Source organism: Alligator mississippiensis, chromosome 11 (assembly GCF_030867095.1).
Source record: "Alligator mississippiensis isolate rAllMis1 chromosome 11, rAllMis1, whole genome shotgun sequence".
Lineage (NCBI taxonomy): Eukaryota > Metazoa > Chordata > Crocodylia > Alligatoridae > Alligator > Alligator mississippiensis.
This window is the reverse complement of record NC_081834.1, coordinates 36566409-36589122: the sequence shown is the minus strand read 5'-3', so window position 1 is coordinate 36589122 and position 22714 is coordinate 36566409. Positions and strand designations below refer to the sequence as shown.

At 41.0% G+C, this 22714-nt stretch overlaps 1 protein-coding gene across 5 annotated transcripts in view; it reads left to right on the top strand.

Moving 5' to 3' along the window:
* The first annotated feature begins 1995 nt into the window (after positions 1–1995).
* Positions 1996–22714, top strand: part of TJP1 (tight junction protein 1) — a 275807-nt gene continuing 255088 nt past the window's right edge. For all 5 annotated transcript variants that reach the window (XM_019477550.2, XM_019477545.2, XM_019477543.2 and 2 more), the window contains exons 1-2: positions 1996–2177; positions 11556–11688. In XM_019477550.2, the coding sequence (XP_019333095.2) occupies positions 2011–2177; positions 11556–11688 (300 nt within the window). In that variant the 5' untranslated portion in view covers positions 1996–2010. The remainder of the gene's footprint in view (positions 2178–11555; positions 11689–22714) is intronic.

Below are 22714 nucleotides of genomic sequence, written 5' to 3'. Positions count from 1 at the left end.
TCTTAATCTTTCTCTTGGCCAGAGTTTAACTGAAAGATTGTTTGCTAAATGAAATGTATCCCCCTTTTTTTTAATGCTGGATTTGTTAGAAGAAGAGTGAGAACCTGTGAATTGTGCCTTGAGAGCTAGAGATGAGCAGGGCAATGTGAGAAACATTGAGCTGGCTCTTAATTTTTAAAATCTCTTCATCTGTGATGATATAATATTTCAGGACATTTCTACTAATCCCAGATTTCTTGGCTAGGAGAATGCAGCTGTTCAAATCATTACCCACAGTAATGTGATTATTTCAATATGGTCTTAATTAAAATCTGTTCTACTTATAGGTATAATGCTAGTTTTCCTATCTTCTGATATGCTGAAAAAACCCGAGTCTATTGTGATTTTTGAGGCATGTATTACTGATATAAGAAAAAAACTGAAAAGGCTGGGGGAGGGGAACCTAGGGAAAATGTGATTTTCTGTTTAAGCCTGCATGTGAAACATTCTTTTTAAGGCATCTTCTTTTCTAGCTTAGTGCGGTTGATAGCACCTGTTTCAATCACCCAGCGTAAGTGCTGTTGTTCGTGCAATTTGCAATATATGGTACAAAATTGTCACTTCTGCATTCATGGAGATTGGTGACACACACCTTGCGAAATGTATGCACATTGAAATAACATAGGGGCAGTCGAATGAACTGTTGTGGCAACTGATATTTTAAGGAGTCAATTTCAAACCATCTCTGGTAATAATCTTGAGAACATGGGTAGCAAAACCTCTGCTGAAGAGCTGTAATTCTGGAGTGCTGCTTCCCAGTATTCATATGAGAGCATCTTTCCTGGGAAGGTTCAAAAGGATTTTTTTTTATTATTGTTAGTAGTAGTAGTAGTAAGGGTATCATGTTATGTTATGTTAGGTCTTCACTGCTTTGTGTGGACATTAAAGATGTTTTTGAGCTTGTTGAGAGGAGGTGGGTTTGTTCTGGTAGCGCTAGTCACAACATCTAGTATTGGTGGTCAGCTGGGTACTGCTCTCCCCCCAAGAGGCAAGTGCACCTCACTGCTTCTGTGTGTCAAGGCTGGTACATCAGTACACTGCACGCAACTTAAATTTGGGGTGTGCTGAGGCTGAAAGGACAGGGCACTTGGTTTTTAATAGTGAACTTGGGGTTGAATGGTACCAACAATTTAAGACTGCATTAGTATCCATCTTGTGCCCATGCCCCACCACTTGATCATGCTTTTTTATTTCCTCCAGCATGACCAAAGTGGTGGCACCTATAGAAACGCCCCCCCCCCCCCCCCCCCCCCCCCGCGCATATAACTGAACAAGGTGGATTCACTTCAGTCCTTGCTGCCACTTGGGAGAATGGAGAGCGGCGCTTGTGTCCTTCAGGCCGTTGGTCTGGGAGCTGTGCAGGGGAGGCGCCGGCTCTGCCGCTTGAGGAGGCGCGGGGGGACCCCAAGTCCGTCTGCGCGGGACAGGACGGGACGGGACGGGACGGGACAGCTCCCGGCTCAGGCCCGCCACAGCCCCAGCCCCAGCCGTGGTGGGGGGCGCCGCGCGGGAAGGAAATAACGCGGGGCTATTCTCGGCACTAAGGAGCTTGGACGAGCGGGGGCCGAGCCGCAGGGCAGCGAGAGGGGGCGAGGGCAGAGCCATGGGGGCGGCCGCAGGTGCGGGCGAGAGGAGAGGAGCTCCGCCTCACGGCGCGGCGGGAGGAGAGGAGCGCGGAGGGGACGGGAGGGGAGGGGAGGGGAGGAGGCGGTGGCGGTAGCGGTGGCGGCGGCGGCGCGGGCGGGAGATGCCCCGCGCTCGGGGGCGGAGGAGGCCGCGTCAGCGGGGGGCAGCGCGGGAGGAGGAGGAGGAGGAGGAGGAGGCGGCGTGAGCCGGGGGAGCGCGGAGCAGGCGGCGGCGGCGGCGGCGGCGGCGGCGGAGGAGGAGGAGCAGGAGCGGCGGCAGGCGGGGGAGAGCGGCAGGCGCGAGGCAGGGCCGGCAGATGCCTGGGAATCACCATCGGATGGTTGCATGCAGCGGCTGGAGAGACTCTGTCGGTGGCGGCGGCGGGGACGAGGCAGGGACCGGGGGAGCGACGGCAAAATGAAGTACCAGAAATACCTGACGGTCTTGCAGATGGCCATCGGGGTGACCGCCTCCAACCGCGGCAGCCTCATGCCCCTCAAGCGGAAGCTGTGGTGAGTAGGCGCGGGGCGATGCGGGGCGGCCGGCTGCGCTGCCGCAGGGCCATGGCGGCGGGCGCGGGAGGGAGCTGTCCAGTGCCGCCGCCGCCGCCGCCGCCTGCGGCATCGCGGGCACCGCCGGGCGGGCGGGCGGGCGGGCCGGCGCGGGTCCCGGACACCGTGGCAGCGCCTTCCGCCACGGGCCCCGGGGGCAAGCCTGGCTCGTGCTCCGCTGCGCCTTGCCCCGCTCGCACCTCCCAAGGCTGCCTCCCTCGGGCTCGGGCTCGGGCTCGGGCTCGCACTCGGGGGTCCGCCTGGGGCTCGCCTGTGTGAGCAGGAGATGCCTCTGCCCTACGCACATGGGCATCTCGCACCGTTACCTCTGTCTCTCATGCTCGGGTAGATGAGTGTGGGAGAGAGATCCCAGTGCCAGATGGATACATCTTAATCTCACACTCAGGTGTGTGTGTGTGTGTGTGTGTGTGTGTGTGTGATACTCTGGTATCTATCTCTCTATCTCATACTCTTATCTCTCTATCCATCTATCTATCTATCTCATACTGATAACTCTCATATATCAGGGTACGAGATCTGTATAGCTCATACTTGGACATCTATTTCATACTCTTACATATCTAGCTCACCCACATGCTCCTATACCTATCTCATACTCATACATTTAAAGCCACAATTGACTCGGCACACATACGAATCTCCAAAAAGGAAGATCCAATATGTGGCTTCGATACGGTTAAAAAAAAATAACCTTTCTGTGCACCTCGTTTCCACTGGCCTTTGTGGTTTTCTGGTCAGTGAGCTGAACTGATTTCTGGAGGAATCAAAAATCCATGTTATGGAAAATATACTGTGAAGTGTCACTTTGTAAAATGTGGGCAAGGGCATCAAGCAACAGATGGCATTGCACTGTCCAGTCACTCTTTTTGACTTGGAAGGGACTGCTATCAGTTTGATTGAAGCAGTAGGACACATGTCATTGTCAGAACAAATAATATTAAGGAGGAAAAGTCACGTGGCTACAAAGATAAATATTCTGGGGAAAGTATCAGGATTTTCTATTGCATTTGTACAGCAGGGAAAAATGTTTACAGGACACGGAGAATGACACTTAAGCAGTAGTGGTCATACGATTGTCTGTCACTGTGGCCATGGTCACAGTGGAAGAGTGCAGAGTGTCAGAGAAAGAAGTGATTGGACATGCTGTTAAAAAAAGAAGATGACTCTAAAATGATCTGTTTTCAGGAGCAGCGTCTTGTCACAATTGGCAAATAGGCTCTGTCTTGAATTGGCCTTGATTTTTATATTTATATATAACCATATATATATATATATATATATATATATATATATATATATATATATATATATATATATATGTATAATTCTTACACACTCATCCGGAACAGACAACATAACCTCCTGGACATACCTCAGAGAAGCAGAATAAAATTGCTGTAGATCTGCCATTTACTGTATTTCTTCCAGAGTTTGTCTTTTTCTTGTATGTTTCAGGATATGTAAAACTGAAGAAAAAACTATTTTTACATTTTAGTATTTTTGGATGCCATCCAGGTTTGTTAGTTGCATAACTATACTTTTATATGTGCAACTACTAAGCTTTCTGTTGTTATTATTAAATCTTATTATACCATTTGTAGAAAGCAACATGATTTAAAAAACAGAAATATTGTAATTTCCAAATTAAATTAACTGAAGCATACAAAAGCGCACAAAATATTTTCCATTACAAAAATATTCTTTCATATGGATAACTTTGGTTAAATTCAGAAAACCCACTTTTGTACTGTATAAAGTACCAAGTATTTGGTTTTGATATTGTCAAAACCATAACATGCCACCACCTCCACTATTCTCTCAATAATGCATTCCTTTCAGTGTACTCCTTGTGCATCTTAAACAGCAATGTGTATAAGAATATATTACTTCTTTTAAAAAATAATTATAATGTAGCTCAAATATTGACTTTTTCTGTTTTTGTCTTTTCTTGGAATCTGATCCTGTGTCCACATATTACAGTGGAACCCTGAATATGTTTCTTTTAAAAGTCACTTTGAATGGTCCTGGTCCAGCATCCTCTGAAGTTAATGAAGTCCATTGACTTCATTAAAAGTTGGATCAGGCCTACATTTTCCAACTGTATAGCCAGATTTCTCTGCTTTGTGAGGGATAGTCAAGACAATAGAGTGGATCTTAAATGATTCACAAATGTCTGAAGGAAAAATATGCTATATTCATGGAATCCATTTACATCTGCAGCACCTCTTGCCTCTGTGTTCACATTACACCCAGTGCCGTATTATATGAGCAGTCAGGTTGGTGATATAGGTCTAAAGATCAGACAAAAATAACATGCTTTTTCTGCAGAGTAATCTGTGCCAATTACGTAAAATCATGCATTTTCTATCCTTTAGATTAGTGTCTCAAAGTGTAATTTTCCTCAGTGAATAACGTACTACAGATATCAACTTTGGGTTGGGAGCTTGGGTAGCATCAACATGACATTGTCTGTATGGATAGAATATTTACCTGTGAATGAAATAGTCCTTTCTGATGCATTTAGAAGACTGCTTAAGGGGTATTTTTAACTCTGTGATTTTAGTTTAGTTTTTATCAAATCATACATGAAACAAAGAAATTTGGTTTTTTTAAATTAGTATGCTAATTTTTTATTATCAAAGAGCAACGTAATATTACCAAAGTGCAAAGCAAAAGTAAATGCAGTTACTATATCATCTATAATCTCTCACCTGCTATAAGAACAAAAATGTACAAATTAAATTAGCTATTACTTTTTAAATGACCGAATGGTTGCATGTTCTTTAAGTTTTGAAAAATGACAGTTTCAGTATTCTTGCTTGCGTTACCATATTCCTGAGTTGCTTGGTATGTTAGTACATACTGAAGTGCAAGCAAAATAAATTATTTAATAAAAAAAAGGTTTAAAATACTTATCTTTTGTTGGTGGAGATAATCCACCTGAATCCTACTGAATGAAAATGAAAAGGTAGCAGCAATTGTTTATTTCTTTACAGAACATCTGCCACTATAATTTCCTTCTGCCTGCCCATAAGAAATGTAAATTCTGTTTGGAAAACACAAAAAGCACAGCTACAGAATAAAAGCAAAAAAGATGGATGCTGGCTATCTTCTGTGGTTGTTAATAAACTATAGAGAGTTTAACTTCTGAGAGCAAATGAGTATAAACTAGCCTTGAATAAATTTAAGTTGGAAATTTAGATGCAAGTTTCTCATGAGAAGAAGAGTGAATTTTCTAGGTTGGCCTTCCAGTAGGCATTGTAGTGGGGAAAGTGTACCTGGTCCTAGGGTAGAACCAGATGACTTAATGAAAGGTTTATATGCCAGCAATAGTCAGGGACTGGACTTGCTGAACCAGGAAGCTCTTTTAGGATGCATTTCCTAAGCTGCCTTTTCTGGCCCTTTGAGGGTTCCAGTGTCTGAAAGCTGTTAACATCTGATAGCTGTGCAATAGTCTAAATTAAAAGAGTTCTATATGTTCAGTCCTTTTCCTATGTGAAAGGTATCCAGATTTCAAAACTGCCACCAGACTTGGCCACTAAGTGGCAAAAAGGCCAGTAAGTGGCTAAATTCTCTGCTCAGAGGGTTCCCACCTTGCAGGCTGGTCTGAGGCTCTGTGGGTACCTCGCAGTATTGCTGCCTGTGTTGCATCTCTTTTGTGGATAGAAAACTTCACTTTCCAGGGCTGTCATTTCACTCTTCTTATTAGTACAAAATTCACTGTCTGTAAAATAGTGTTCCCTAGTATATTATATTTAGAATGATAGTTACAGATATGCACCATTTGGATTTGGTAGTTTCAGATTTGAGACAAGGTATTTTGTAAGTTTAGGGAATTGCAAATTCTTCATTTTAACAACTAGCCTAGTCAAGGGTTATTTTCAGAGGACAGATCAAAGAACTTGGGATGAAGTAGTCACACCTTGGAAACGATAGTTAGTGCATTTCACCTTGGTAAGACAACCCAGGATTTTTACTCTCAGCATCAGCTGATAGTAGGTCTTTTTTTTTTCTTTTTACTGGAAAAGTGCAGCATGTATTAGGTATGCTTGCTTTAGCATTTAAAAAAATAGTATTTAAGGAAAAATAAACTGTTGACCTGTGAGGAATTGAGAACAGTATATCAACATCAATAAAATCTCAAGTCTTGCAAGCTGAGAGCTTGGTGAAGTAGGAAATAATAAGCAATGTAAGTAACAGAAAAAGTACATACACAGGCTGTAATTTCCTGTCAAACTGGCACATTGCTATCCAGACTCTGAAAAACTCTCAAAGGAAAGAGAAAGGGAAGGATATTAATGACAAGAATTAATTGTCATCTAAGAGCTGAAAAAAGAACTCCCACTGCCCTTTGTTTGGGCCCACTTCTTTAGTGGGGCCACTGATTAAAAAAGTCTTTTGACTTTAATGCTGCAAACTTGAGCTGTTTATGAGCAGCATCAGGGAACAAGGTGTAGCACTGTTAGTGATGCATATAACTTTTTTATTTATTAAATAAAAACTAATATGCTAATGTCTGAGCCAGATGGTGGTTGTATAAATATGAGACTTTTATTTATTTATATGCGTGTGTGTGTGTGTGTGTGTGTGTGTGTGTGTGGTTTACAGAAAAATAGACAACATATTGAATTAAAGAAATGATAGATTAACAGCTTTTACTGAATCCATTTTTCCCTTCAGATTGGGGTTACTAGTAATAGGAGATGTGGTATGAAAACCTGGATTTTGGTGTTTCATTGACATCTTTATCCTGCCCAGCCCTGAGCATTTTGGTCTGAATCCAGCAAAGCACTTAAGCACATGCTTAACTTTTAAGCATAAAGTAGTTCAGTTAAAGTCAATGAGGATGCTATTGACTTTAACTACTTCAGCACCTTGCAGGGTAAAGTTTTTATTGAAGGAAGAAAGTGAAATTATGTCTGTTCCATGGAAAAGAATAGTTTCTACATTAGTTGATTATCTTAAGTGTAAAACTATAATCATAGGCAAATGAATAAAAGAAAATACTCAAGAATATCTCAACAGCTATCCACGCAGAAAAACAGAATTCATCAGACCAATCATTTTTCTTTATGAACTGATAACTGTAACTGTATGTCATTGTGCTTGTTTGATAGGCATATAGTAAACTCAGCATAGTCTGAGACGTATTCATATCACAGATCATCAAAAAATTTTGGTACAAGTTGCATGTTTTTCTTAATGCTATAGCTATGTTTTAAGTTCAATGTCAAGGATGTTTACACAACAGCTGAGGGATCAGTGTTTATCAGAGTTATTTGTCAATTTTTATGAGCATCAAATTGGGTCTTACACTCCTCACTTAATAACAGGTATTAATGTGGAGTGCCTGTGTCTGTTAGGCCATCTCAGACTGTTCAGCAGGAGTGAGTATCAGCTTTCATTCCTTTTTTTTTATTGCTGTGACTCAGTACACTGATTGTGTTCACTTGAGTTGTACTGACATCATCACTTTTCTTTTAGTAGTGGGGATCCTACAGTTCTAATGTCAATCTCCTTGGAAAGATACAGTTATTGATATTGTGCACAGAGCTGGATAACAATGGCAGTAGTTTCTGAGAAATATCAGGTTTGCGTGCTTTGAGAGCCTACTCTCCTATATTCATCTTTGGCTACAAACACCTACACACACTAAACATAATTTTGACTGGCAGTTTGGAATATTTCAGTATTATAGTGTTAAAATATATGTCAACATTGTAAGGCTTAACAAGGCTGAACAAGGTTGTGGCTTGGAGGTTAGAGTACTTTTGCTAGGAAGCAGGAGATCGGTAGTGTAACTAGGGGTGGGCAAGTGGGACACCAGCCCAAGGCATTGAATTAGAGGGGGCACCAGAATGACAGCCCCCAGGGTGTCTGTGCCAGAGCAGAGGCAGCAGCAGCAGCAGGGACACCACACCACACCACACTGCTGCTTTAGTAATAGCAGTAACAATCAGGGGCTGGAAGCAGCAGCCAAGGACTTTGAATCCCTAGGACAAATAATAATTGACCAACTCGCTCTCCAGCAGGGTTTTGGCCAAGATGCAGCACTTCCTAGTTAAGTCCCTGCAGTAGGTACAGGATCAACCTCCCTCTAAAGGAAGTGGGGCCTAGAAGTGGGGAAACTTGCTTCTCAGGCAAGTGCTCAACTACTACACTAAATGGGTTAAAAGATGAGAGGATCTTCTTGTTCCTGTGTCTAGCATCTGTTAGTCATGGATTCTTGCTTGTCTACAATTTAAGAATTTACTAGGATTCAGGATTCACCAGGATTCAGCCCTATTGAGCGTGCATAGTGTATGTATGGATGTTTGTGTGTTCAAAGTTGAGTTACCAAATGCGTTCAAGTTGCAAACACTGCAGTTTCGCAGATGCATAGCTGTCAAGTAGGTAGGGAGAGGTATTTAAATGTGTAAAGTGAAATAGGATTCTGCCCTGAATCTATGCAGATCAGCACCGATGATGAAAGTGGTAGTGATAGTCCAAAAGTTAAGTCAAGGTGAAATGCCCTGTTATTACTCTTTGCACTGCTACCCTCAGACACTAAAAAGAATAAATTTCCTGGAAGATTTGTAGAATGCTCTCTTCAAACCATTCTAGAAAACCCACCTTTTGCATATGGTTACTAAGTGTGTGGGGCCAAAAAAAATTGAATCTCCACCCTTTTTATCTTCTGTATGAATTTTCAGACAGACCTCCCTCTCCATGTCTGTTTATCTGTCATAACATGAAAAATTCACCACTACCACTGGCACCCTTGTTGAATGAGCATGGGAACTGAGCTACCCTTTGAGCTGATCTCTTTGGGGCTGGTCTGAGGCAATATGTTATGATAAAGTGGAGAGCTTGCCCTATTGCCATTTCTAGTTAATTTTCTGTGGATAAAAAGATGATTGCAGTGATCAGTGTAGCATCTTTCACAAACACTTAACTTGCATGTAATTAAAAATAAAAGAATCTGCACTGAGGCTTGACCAGGAAGTGCAAAAAAAAGTCCAATTTCTATATTGACTTTTTTCACTGGAATTTTAGCTATTCATACAGCTACAAGTTACAAGTCAATTAGTTTGAAGAAGAAATACCTAAATTCACTTAAAACACACAAAACTCTATTTTTAGGGCAATTGCAACAGTGTATGTTTAAAAAAACAGTGGAGAATCCAGTGGAGAAAATAAGATTTTGAACATCTGCAATCTGTATAGAACATCTCCTTTTTTTGACTGATATGCGGAAAGGAACTGCTATCTTTTCTCCCAGGTTAAACCCAAAGCCAATCCTTTAAACCATGGGTGCTTAACCTCTGGCCTATGGGCCAAATGTGGCCTGCAGAGCCATGGTTCGGGACATGACGGGAGCAGTGGCCATTAATATATCCACCTCCTCCCTGCCAAATTCCCAAACCCATAGGCCTGCATGGTCAGTCAGAGCCAGGCTGCAACCTGCTCCTCCCCCCTGCGGGGCTGGGTTGAAGCTGGGCAATGCTCACTTGCCCCCCCGTCCTCACAAGGCTGGGCTATGCCTCCTTCCCCATGTGGGACTGGGCCATGTCCCCTCCCCCTGGGTATGGATCAGGGCTGAGCCATACCTCTCCCCTCCCCACCGTGGAGCTGGTTTGGAGCTGGGCCAAGCCCCTTCTCCTCCCTAGTGGGACTGGGTTGGGTCTTGGCCATGTACCCTTTCCCTGTGGGGCTTGGATATGCCCCCTTCCTCCCTCCCCTCCCTCGTGTGTGGCCAGGCCACGTCCCCTTCCCCGGGGTCAGGCTGTCTCCATCCATGCAGCCAGATGGTACCTGCTACACCTGCCCCAGGCACAGGATCAGGATCAGCAGCCCATGGATGGACTAGGCACTGCTCATCTAGCCCACCAGGGCTTTAAACTGAACTCTTTAACTTCAGCAAAGTTAAGCATGTATATCATATTCTTAAGTGCTTATCTGAGCTGGGACCTTAACAGTTGTACAGCAAAAACAACGAAATGAATTAAAGTGGTATTAAATGTACAGAATAACCAGATGAGTGTGGTCATGTAGTACGTGGTGCCACAGACATGTCTACGGCGCCACATACCATGCATTTAGATGTTCCCTGTGTTGCAAGGGCACCCTGCCCATGTGTGCACTGCTCTGCCTTTTTTTCCACGGGCTTTTTTGACTCCTGGAGACCCAGGGAAAAAAAATCCATGGGAAAAAAAAAGCGGAGCAGTACATGCGCAGGTAGTGCATACCATTCAAAAGTGGGGCCAGGCCACCAGAGCCATGCTCCAGCTGCCAACCAGGCTCTGTGTGGCAGAACTGCTGCTGCTGCTGCAGCCCTGGGAGGTGCCCAGGACTCCAGGTAAGGCTGCTGGGGCCCCATGCTGGTCGCACAACTTCTCTAGATTCCACAACTTCTGTAGGTAGCCTGCTCCAATGCTTAATCACCCTCATAGTAATAAAGTTCCTTCTAATCAAACCTAAATTTCCTCTGCTGACACTTGAGGCCATTGTTCCTAGTCCTTTATGCTAGAGAACCTTCTATCTTCACCCTTCTTACAACTGCCCTACAGGTATTTAAAGACATATCAATTCCCTCCTCAGTCTTCTGTACCCCAGGCTAAATACTCCTACTTTTTCAGCTCTTTCCTCACAAGTCATGTTTTCCAGACCTCTTATTATTTTTGCTCCTGTCTACTGGTCTCTTTCCAATCTGTCCACATCTTTCTTGAAGTGTGGGGCCTAAAACTGGACACAAATCCAGGTGAGACATCACCAGTGCCTACCGGAATGGAAGAATCACTTAACTTAATTTGCAAGGGACACTCTTGTTAATACAACCCAGTATTGGCTTTTTTGCAAAAAAGTGGAGTTCCATAACGTATTATCTCTATAATTTAGTATGATTTTTATGTCAAACAGCATTAGAACAATGTGGGAACCAGCTACAGTCACAAAACAGTATTTGTCAAAAAAACCCCCTGCCATTAAATGACTACTTGGTCACTGTCTTTGTATAAAAGGGCTGAATATTGTACAAAAATGGCAAAGAAGGAAATTCCACATAGTTTTTCTAACAGTATTTTATAAAAACAATTGTTCTATTTATCTTATGTTTTTCTATCCCAATGCATCATTTTGGTATCTAAAAGCACTAATGATTCATTTGTTTAGCATTGACCGCATACTTGGTGCTTGCTGGGTGAAAAACTTGGCCTCTGAGTGAGGTTAATCACTTATTTAGACTAATAGTTTTTTTGTTTGTTAGAGTATATTTGGCTTTAAACAAAAGTGTTTGAGATTTGTCTTCTTTATCTTTATAAATTTATCTTTATTTGGCAGGGTAACTCCACCATCTGAAAATCCCAACGGTGCTTCTTGTAGCGTAAGTCAAGGAAAGCCTTCTCTGAGAAGAATAAAAGGGAGAATACATAGAAGTAAAAGTCTTGATAGTATTGATTTCTGTGAATTCAGTGTAAGTAAAATATTTATTGCATTAATCCTAGCTGCAGTTTCTGAATACTCTTGGTATCAAACAAGAAGATGTATAAAATTTTGTCCTTCTTTTTTGGGAATTAGATTTCATATACTTGTCAACATTCAACAGGTTATTTTATTAAAGTTTAGTAACATTACAAATAGAATCTCATGCTGCAATGTTGACATCATTGATATTGAATGTTTAGTGATCCACAATTGCATTTTTGTTCCTTAGAAAATATCAGTGTGATAAATGAAAATGTCAGATTTTAAGACTGCTCCTTGAATGATTAGATATATGCACATAAAAGATAGAAAGTATTTTGGAACGTATGCATCTACTTGAATACTGTGATCACATTTCCAAATAGGAAAAAAATAAAAGCTATTCCAGAACTGTATTATCATGTTTGGAGCTTGGAAGTTGTACTCAAAAAGAAATATTTATGATTTCAACAGAAGTTACTTAATTATTTTCATAGTGTATGGACATGATAATAATCTTTAAAAATAGATTTTTCTTTTAAGATTATACGTGTGTACGCGTGTGTATATGTTGTGAAAGATAGATAGATGGATATCATTTAAAAGCTGAACTTGATCAGATCTGATCACTTGTGTTTTAATTAAACAGTAGGAATATAACCTTTCTTGGTTCTTCCTGGATAGACAGTTAGGTCTTCTATTTATGTAGATGCTGCTTCACCAGATTGTCTTAATGTTTTAATAGGCTTGAATAAACAAGGTTTGAAGGTTTGAATGGTGTCTCTGGAATGTGAGGAAAAATCATGAGCAAAACTGTAATCCATATGAGAGGTATATTTAAAAAAGGCAGAAAATACAGTCTTAAAGAAATAAAGAAGAGGGTTTCAATTTATCATTACTTGTATTGTTATTCAAAAGTAACTCCATTAAAATCAATGTAGTTTTATGGTCTGAAACTAGTTTACACGAGATCAGAAGCCAAATTTATGCTTTCACGAGTATGTAGCAAAGTCAGTGGCAGTTATGCCTATGAATCAAGGGATAGTATTTGGCACCAAATATGAGAAAAATTAGGACTATCAGAAGGAAACTGAGGTATTGATAATGTGCAAACAAATATAGAATTAATACTAATACTGAGGGAAGGGGCCTGCAATTGACTTGAATTAAAGAAAGATAGACAGCATAAATCTTATAACCTAAATGCCAACACTTAATGATGTGAAGGCCAATCATCCTCTTAGGAAGAGGAATTCAAATTTGTTGGGAATTAATAGCCTAGATTTACCTTTGTTCAGGAACTTGTATCTACCTGCTGACCAAAATAAAGAGAGAGTGTTAAGATTTCTGTGTTTTATATCCTCTACAATACTTCTGTCGGAGTTTTCCTGAAAAAGTGGACTGAGGAACTGCTTAGATTTAATTGAACCTTGTTAGTCAATCCGTGTTGTGACTTGTAAAGACATGGTGGAGCTAGCTTTAAACTGAATAGCTTGGGTACTGTAGCTGTGGTCTCAGTTTGGATGTCAAAACCTGCCTGAGGAGCTTGGTAAATAAATGCGGCTGTCACTGATACTCATGCTGCTGTGGCTACACTACTAGCGGTACCTGAGCAAGCTAGTTTAAAGCTAGCTTACATATGTCTATGCAACCCACAGTTACAGCTGTGACTGCAGCATGGACCTACCCTTACTAAAGGATATTTTACCAGCAAGATGAATTATCTATAGTTTGTGATGGGAGGGTTTTAATCTAAATTTACCTCCACCCTTGGGGCCACCCAGAGAAAAGAGGTTATTACAAACTATAGTATAACCCAAAAAAGAGATTTGAGATATATCGGGGCGGGGAGGGGAAGAGCTCATTTTCTGCACAATGACTGTTATGCCACAAGCAACTCTGCAACATCCTACTGCAGAGCGGTATATTTCCCCCCTGCCCCACTTTCTTTCTTGGCCTTCCTCCAGGGTAGGTTTTCTTACTGAGTAGCCACCATCTCTTGGGGTTTGTAGGGTCCAGAAATCTATACGTCTTGTCTTGTGGATCATAACACAGGTGTATGTCTCACTTGTTTGCAGAAATATTTATTCAGATCTTTTCTACCAATATAAAAAGGAAATAGATAAAAACATTATTTTTAGTATTATATCAAATGCAATAACTCATTAAAAGCTAGTTATCTATACATTGAAATACCTAAACCAGTGATGGGACTTATTGCAGTTTGATAGCTTAATAATACAGGTTTAAAATCTCCTTAAATATTTTAGTCTATACATGATGTTATTACTGTCTTCTATATGGTATATTATAGAAACAGAAATAATAACATCAAAGTGTAAAATTAACATGGATTGTGTACTTTTAAAAAGCCAAAATTAATCTGTTTGTGGCTAAGTATTGATTATGATGGCCAGGTAAGAAAGATTGTTAATATTCTGAAGCCCTCTGTAGAGAATGAAATAGTTAAGCATAAGGAGTGCCCAAAGCAGCAATTATGTAGCTGCGTTCATGCCATTTGGGCATGTAAAGTGAAATTAGATTTTTCCCTCAATTTTCAGTGTTTAATCCATCAGGCAAAGCTTTCACTACACTAGGTTTTATACCAATTATTAGCTACTGATTAATTTATTTGAAGTGCAGTAGCACCTAGAAATGCCATTCACTGTAATATTTCAGGTAGAGAAGATAGAAGAGCTTTAAGTTTCTCTTACTGCTGCCTGTACTAATTGCACTGCTGAAAGTGATTAACCCAGACTGTAGTGTGGAAAGAGGAAGGTGAAAGTATTCTGTGTGCGTGTACGTACACAGGCGTGCACGCATTCACAGGTGTGCACAATGCTTTGTTGCTGCCAGTATTACGAATTTTACTTTCTTTATAAAGTGAGGTGATGTTTTGAGAATGTTGGGGGTTAGTCTTTGTTTCTTATTAACTTTCATGAATGCATGTGATGACAGCCTTATATCACTACCATAATTTCTCTGTATAGTGCTTTTTCTTTTAAAGTTAGGACATGGTCTGAATGACTTCTTTACTGTAAATTTTATCCACAAATCATTGGTATTATTGCAGTTGTAATTAAAACTAGAAATAAAGAAATCCAAGTAATTCAAGCAGTGGACTGTTCCATGTTTTAGTCAGATCATTGCATAATATGCTTCTGAGGAAGGCAGTGCTTTTTCTAATCTTTACTGAAAAACATGGGTTAATTACTTTTTAAAATTTTACTGTGTGCTTTTGTAGCCAAACTTTCTTCTTTTACATTTTTGGATCTTTGGCTTTTGAGGCAATGGATATTATTTATTAAGTTTGTTTTTATATAGATTATTCCATTTTAAGGAGCTTTTAAGAAGAATGGAACCACATAAAGAAAAAAAAAGTCACTTGTGTATACAGCGTGCTAACTAGTGCATAATTATAGTATAAATGTAATAATAAGATGAATGCCATTTTAAGTCCTGCAGTCATTTTAACCTCATTTGTATAAGTGGAAGGAAAAATTCACCAATTGTGATGGAGATCTTTAGAGATCCTTAATTTTTATTGTACACAGGTATGTGCTCATTATGTGACTGTTTATGAGAACTAGACACTCTGTGGTAGTTCATACATTTCACAATATTATAGTAAAGTAAAGTAACACATTTACTGCAATCAAATGACATTTTCAGATACTGATATCCAGATTTATTCTAAGTAAGCCACACATCAGAAAGCAATTTTAGAGCAATCTGTGGCTTTATCTTTCTAAGGTAAATCTCTTCCATCTCATAGTAACTTATATTTCTAATCAAAATATTAATACAATTTACTTTTAGTGAAATATAAAGTAGTGCCTTACAATAATTTTATTTTACTAAACCACTGAATGGAAAAACAATATTGAATGAAAATCATTTATTATTGTTATGATTCAGTTGCACATAAGTCAGAGAGAAAAATAATCTGATGCTCTTCTATACCCTTGATTTGGGCTCCTTTTGAAATACAAAACTTATTGTCTGGCTTTTTCTTCTACCATATTTTTTCACCTCTGTTTCAAGATTATATCCCTTCTAGCACTGATTCAGAAAAGGAATATATTTTCAATAGTCTTCCTTTCTCTGATCTTGCTTTTTAATCAAAAAGCAGTTTTCCCATGTTTTATGTAAGTAACTTTTTAATATCAAGGCAAATCATAGGTCTTAGACACTGTGCACTCTGTATGAAACTTAGAACAGCCTTACAATGAATCCTGAGGATATGAACCATAAATGAACAGCTAATTTAATTTGATAAGTTCAAAACTGGGGCTGACTTCCTTTCCTTTATTAAAAATGAGACTATCATCACCCTATATAGTTAGAGAGCCATTAAAAACATTTATTTTATGTTTCTTTGTAATGTGTTCTGCATTGTTAAGTAAAGAGGAACAAATAAAACATGACATTTACATATTTAAAATAAACACCAAAGTTAAGTCCCTGAATAGGTTCAGAATGTCATTTTAAATCTACGGCAAATGCTAACCCCTTAGTGAGGATGACATCAGCTGAAGGATTTCAAAATTCCCTTTGATTTAGGAATGTGTTTTGAGTAGGAATATTTGTGCTTATTAATTGTACTCAGTGATCTCACTAGCAAACATCATATTTGAAACTTGGCAAAAAGATCTTTATTGCAGTGAAGGGAAATATTTATTTAAAGAAATAACTGGTTGATTACTTCAGTACCATCATGTCATTTGCCTGTCTGCTTCTAAGTTGTCAGGTCTCTCCTTAACTCATGAGAAGAACTGTCAAAAAGATCTAGGACATCATGTATACTATCTTTTATTTTATATATATCACATACCTTCCACATGGTTGTATACCCTTTTAGCTTACAATATTCCTTCACCCTGTGTTTATATCTATATCCACGTATTCGCTTTCTACTAAATGAAAACCCCAAGTCGGATCAAGGCCATATTAAGGCAGCTGCTGTTCAGACATAGAGGAAGACATGACTTTGCCTGAAGGATCTTAGCACAGTGGTGTAACAAGGGTGAGGGAGGCAGGGAAGGTGCATTGGGGCAACTGCCATAGGCACTGACTGGGGAGACAGTGGGGTAAAAAAAAGGTGGCTGCTGTTGGCAGCCACACATTCACATTCAGAGTAGTGGCAGCAACCAGAAGTTGCAGCTTCCACTTTGCCCTGGGTGCACAACTGCATCTTTACACTAGGGGTGTGGGAAGCGGGCAATATTCTATTTAGATTTGGATTTGGCCCAATTTGGGGGAAAGTGATCACTGCCCTTATTCAATTCGGTCAAATCTAAATCTGAAGATTTGATTCTGATGTGGAGAATCAGCGATTTGACCATAGACATAGTTTTATATGTTTTTTTCTACATACCTTGAGGTACCAGGTGCAGCTCGTGAACGCTGAGATGGTGGGGCAGATGGAGTGTCCCACAGACGAGCAGGAGGGTCTGCCACTGAGTGCACCGGGGACACCCCTGCACCCCCTCCGTGGCTCAGCAATTGGCTGCAGGGGGACCCTGGGTGCCCCCCCAGACCCAGGAGGCACCAGTTGCCAAGCCAGAGGGCAGGGAGGTCCCCCATGCGCTCCACCACTGAGCACATGGGGGCTCCCCCAAGCTCCCAGGGCGCTTCATTCGCCCCACCATCTCAATGTTCATGATCTGTGCCTGGTACCTTAAAGTATGTAGAAAAAAGCATATAAAGCTGTGTCTGTGGTTGAATAGTTGAATCTGTCTGAATTGATTCGGAGGCTTCTTATTTGATTCAGAGAGAATAATGGATCTCCTGGTTCGATTCAGATTTGGAGATTTGGCCACAGAATCAGGCCAAATCTCCTTTGAATCAAATCAGCAACCGAAGCTTCGCACAGCTCTACTCTACAATACTGCCTTACCATTTATATTTTACAAATATAGACTTAATTTATGGGTTGGATTGGATTTTTGTTACTGTTGTTAGCAATATTTTACAATATATTGTTAGGAAAAGCAAACTGCTGGTTTACAAAAGCCCACAAGTAAGTAACAAGAAGGCTGACCTGGATAATGGCCTAGGAACAGGAAGATGTATGGTAAAATTTAATAAGGTAAGAAGAAAAGTAGTGAAGTAATCTGCTAGTCATTTTAAATGCCTATAAATTAATGCAGGACATATGGGGAAGAAGCAAGAAGAACTGGACACAGCAGAAATCAGTTTTTATTGAGAATTGCTGGTATAGTTCACAAGAATATGGGTATGGGTGGGTATAGCTTGTTTAAGAAGGATAGGCAGGGGAAAAAAGGAAGAGGTGCTGCTTCATACATTAAAAATACATGCATTTGTTCTGAGATCCAAAACGAAGTAGGAGATGGATCTATTGAGCATTTCTTAGTTAAATTAAAAGACGGAAAACAGCAAGGTCTCTTTCATGGTAAATGTCAACTAGGAATACCAACTTATGCTATAGGTAGACAAGGTTCTTTGGGTAGATGTGATCTCTTTTATCAGACCAACTAAATAGCTGGAAAAATTGTTCTTTACAAGCTTTCGGGCACAAACACCCTTTTTCAGACTCTCCCTATGCCTGAAGAAGAGTGTTTGTGCCTGAAAGCTTGCAAAGAACAATTTTAGACCAACATGGCTACAACCAACAACCCTAAATTATGCCATATGTTCTTGCCCCTTTTTTGCATGATCAGATGCACTCAGTGGAACATGAGATTTGTTCTTATTCTTCAGAAGAATGTTTTGCGGAAGGCTATCTCAGCAGAGTACCAAACGTGATCAGGTTTTGTAGAGAAGCAGCACAAAAAGGTGGCTTTGACCATGAGCTAAAAAAGTGCTTTCTTTTCCTAGTGTAAATTGAAATATGTCAAGCAACGAGTCAACAATGGTTCTTTGCCCTTGTTGTAGTCTTTTGTTTGATCCCTAAAGCAGTCCCAGGATTGCAGGAAACATAAATGTGGTTTAGAGCTATCTTTGCCTCCCCTGAGAGTCATGCCTATTGCCTAAACAGTTTGTTTGCAATATTAACTTTTTGTATGACTATGTCATTGGCTACTTATAACTAAAAAGGATACATTTCTCACTGCTGTAAGTACAATTTAAAAACAAAACAAAACTGATTACTTGTTATTTGTAGAGCATCTGCATCAAACTAATTTACTGTTTTTTACTTCTGAAAATCAAGTTTTTTGAATAATGTACAAAGATCACTGCCATAAGCTTCAGGTTCTTCTGCTCTTGAAAGCAGATTTTTCATTGTTATTATTATGTACAGTAAAAGCTGTCTTAACTGGTATTTCAGTAACTGGCGCACTTCACTAACCGCATGCGGGGGAAGGGGGGAAACTTGCACGCAGCAGTGGCAGCTGCCATCTACCACCGTGTGCTGCCACTGCTCCACATGTGCCTGCCACCACCCCCAGCTCCACATCCAGCTGAAAATCCCTGCCTCGGATACCCTGCATGTTTAGATTACCATCACCCCCTATTCCCCACTCGTGCCAGATAACAGAGCTTTTACTGTATTGTGATACTGTTTGAGGGCCTAAACAAGATTGGAGACCCACAATGCTACAAGTATTTAGAGTAAATGGGATAGAAGGAGTTTATAATCTAATGGGAACAAACTAATTTTTGAGCCTAAACCCTAAAATATCTTATGATAGATTGGCCCACTTTTAATTTTCCTCCCATTAAAATTATACTGCTCAAAATATTTTCCTTTTACTGAGAGAGTCTTTTGTTTTTATTCTACCACTGTATTCAGGGAGATGCAGCTGGTTTATACATGAAGAAACAAGGACAGCAGCAATTCTTGGTGCTGACTGCTAGCCTTATGTTTAAAAATAGTAAATAACAATGTGTCAGTATGAATGACTTTTCAGATACCTTGTTATTTCATTTACTGAAATTTCTAGAGTATGTCTGTTTTAATATTTTGGGGGATTTGGCTTCTGGTACCTTTTTTAGCCACATGGAAATTACCTCTTAGGGTATGTATAGACATTTGGGGAGGTTAGATTAAATTAAAAATGGCCACCCGATTGAAGGAAGGTTGGGATGGGGTGGAGCTTGAGGAGATTAGAGGGGCAAGTGGGGTCCATGAGGGAGGGTGGGGGAAATTGGGGGGGGCAGTGCAGTTTCCTGGGGGGGCAGGGGGGCTTGGGGAATCAGAGGGGTGAGTGGGGTCTGTGAAAGGGTTGGTGGGATCCAGAAGGGTTTGGCAGAATCAGCGGACCTTGGGATGGAAGTGTTCTCCCCCCATGGACCAGGGGTTATTTTTAGCTTGGAATGATTTCTGCAAAGCAGTCTGAGTTACAGTGTTACCCCAGACCAAACAGAAGTTCACTGTCGGTTCCAGGGCGGAACGGAATCTAGCTGTTGGCTGGGAGCCTGCCGCCAGGTTTCCATAGCAACAGCCAGATTCTCTGCTGGTGCTCACTGTTTGCAGAATGGATGGGGGGGAGGCAGTGGACAGAGCTCATTCTTGGGGCTCCCCAGCTGGTGCTGAAGGGTGGTGTGGGTGAATTGGAGGCCCCCACCTCGGGAGGGGTGTCCAATTCACCTGTTCCACCCTCCAGGGAGAGCTGAAAAACCTCCAGACTGCTCCCTTTCCCTCCTCCCATTCTGAAAACAGCAATAAGGTGGGAGCTCTGCAGACACAAGTTACAAAAGACGCTACATTTTGAAATGCCTTTATCTGATACTTCATGCAATGAGGGGTCAGATTTTCACCTGATCAGCCATTTTTTAAGCTGTCTGCAGCCAGGCACGTGTGTTTGGTTACAGCTATAAACTACTTTCTGTGGGCAGATTGGGCAAAAATTGTCACTTCAGTCTGCACCTCATGTTAGATTGGGTAGCCATGTTTCATGCTATCTAACCTCCCCATAACCTCTCCAAACATCTGCATGTACCCTTAGGATTTAGAAATCTGAGTTTGTGACAAATTTTATCTAAAAAATTTTTTTAATATTTCTTTTTAATATACAAAAGTTTGTAGGTAGTTTTGTTTTTTTATGTCTAGCCCTCCTCAAGACTGGGTGGATTGTGTAACATGAAAAACTTAAAGTTGGCAAGCAGAAGGGGGAACAGAAAAACAGGTCTTGTCTTCAAAACTTCTGAGCCATCAAAATGAAAGAAAGAAATAAGGCCTTTGCTACACATTACATATATTATGAAGTTAACTGGTAAATTACGCAATAAATTTAGCCCCACACGTGCAAAGACTGGTCACAAATGCAAAGTTGATATCACACAATTAACTAGCTAATTGCACAATAAATTCTCCCTTTGCTTTCTGGGGGAGTTATTTTAAGAAGTGATCTGCCATCTCCAGAACTGTCATTTTATAGTTTTCTTTGATTTATTTTCTAACTAAGCAACCAGATTGGCAGCTCAGCAGGGAGTCCCTTTTGGACCTTTGGAGAAAACAGACATAGCTTATTCAAACCTCCACAAATAGAATTTCTACAAATGTTGCCGTCAAACTCAATTTATATTTGAGAGCCCAAAGAGGCATTTAATTAGATTACATGAGGGAAAACACAGATCTAGCAAAATGGACTAGATCTAGAAATGTAACATTTTGTTCTTCAGTAAGAGGTCTTTGAGGCTAGTCCCTACTTAAAGTGCAGAAAAAATATTAAAGCATTCCATAAGCTGAAGTTACTACTTAGATGGAATTCTGTATGCCTTTTTGCATCTAGGTGGCAGTTTTCTAGGCACTTGAGTAGTGGTTTTGGCGCATATGCACAGGTAACAATTCTGTTTCCCCAGCAGTGTGGATATGTAAGCATACACGCATGGACTGAGCACATGTATTAGCTGGGCAGACTATGGCTATGTATGTGTGCCCATTCTGGATATATACCTGTATCCAAGTCACTCAGCTGGCCAGAAACCCTTGACTAGCGTGTGTTAGATTTCAAAGAAGCTGCATTCTGTGTTTTAGTCCCAGTAGCTGAGTGGTTAGAGCACTCACACAGGAAGCCAGAGACTTGAGTTCTGTATTCCCCTGCCACCTCTTTGATTTCACTGCAGAGTGCTCTAACCACAGGTTGGGTATAATCCAGGCCTCATTTTGAATCTGGCCTGGAGATTCAAGTGAGGGAGATATGCAGGGCCAGGAGGACAAAAGCAAACTGAAGAGTATGTAGGTGAGATGGCTGCTGTGTTAGAACACAGCAGTCTTGGGTTTTAGCCTGGGCCTTTGCCCCAATGGGGCAGACATTTCTTTACCACTTCCCATCTGTTTTATCCAACGACTACAAAATACAAGGGACAGTTTCAAAGGAGCATTGGAGAGAGCTCTGTATAATGCTTGTCATTAGAGCAGTGTGCTAGGAAGTTAGTGATGCAGCTTCAGAACCTTTCAGAGAGGGGCTTAGAACCTATGGGCACTTACACATGTGCAGCATACAATTACACCGCATTGGAGCAGACTCGATTAATCAAGTCTGCTGAAGCATGGTATTTACCATGCTCCAGCAGACTCCAGCATCATGTGTATCAGCATCGCCACCACCATTTTTCAGCATGGGGATGCTGATACATGTGATGCTCTTGGAGCCACTCTAATTAAAGCACTGCCCCCACCCCCACTCCCGGAAGACGTGCATAAACGCCATGTCTCTGGCTTCCTGGGAGAGTGCCCTAAACACTCAACCATTGGGATCAAAATAAAAGCAGGTTTTTCTCTCCTGCCATTCTTCCAGAATGGGCATACATACCAGACCAGGGTGTAGCCCCACTGTGAATGCTCAGTATAGCCATGAATACTTACATACCCACAGCATAAATGTAGGGCCGAAAGTGGCCATTTAGGGTGCAGATGAAAGTGCAGCTCCCTGCTGTAACTAAGAACGCTTTGCAGAAAGTGTTCCTGAGTTACCACAATCCTCCAGACCAAAGAGAAATTGATTGGGACCCTGCAGCCAGTTTCCTCTAGCAATAGCCCCTCCTCTCTCCCAGCCAGTCGCTATTTCAGAATGGGAGGGGGGAAAGAGCGCAGAGAGAGCTCATTCTAGGGGTTCCCCAGCCAGCGC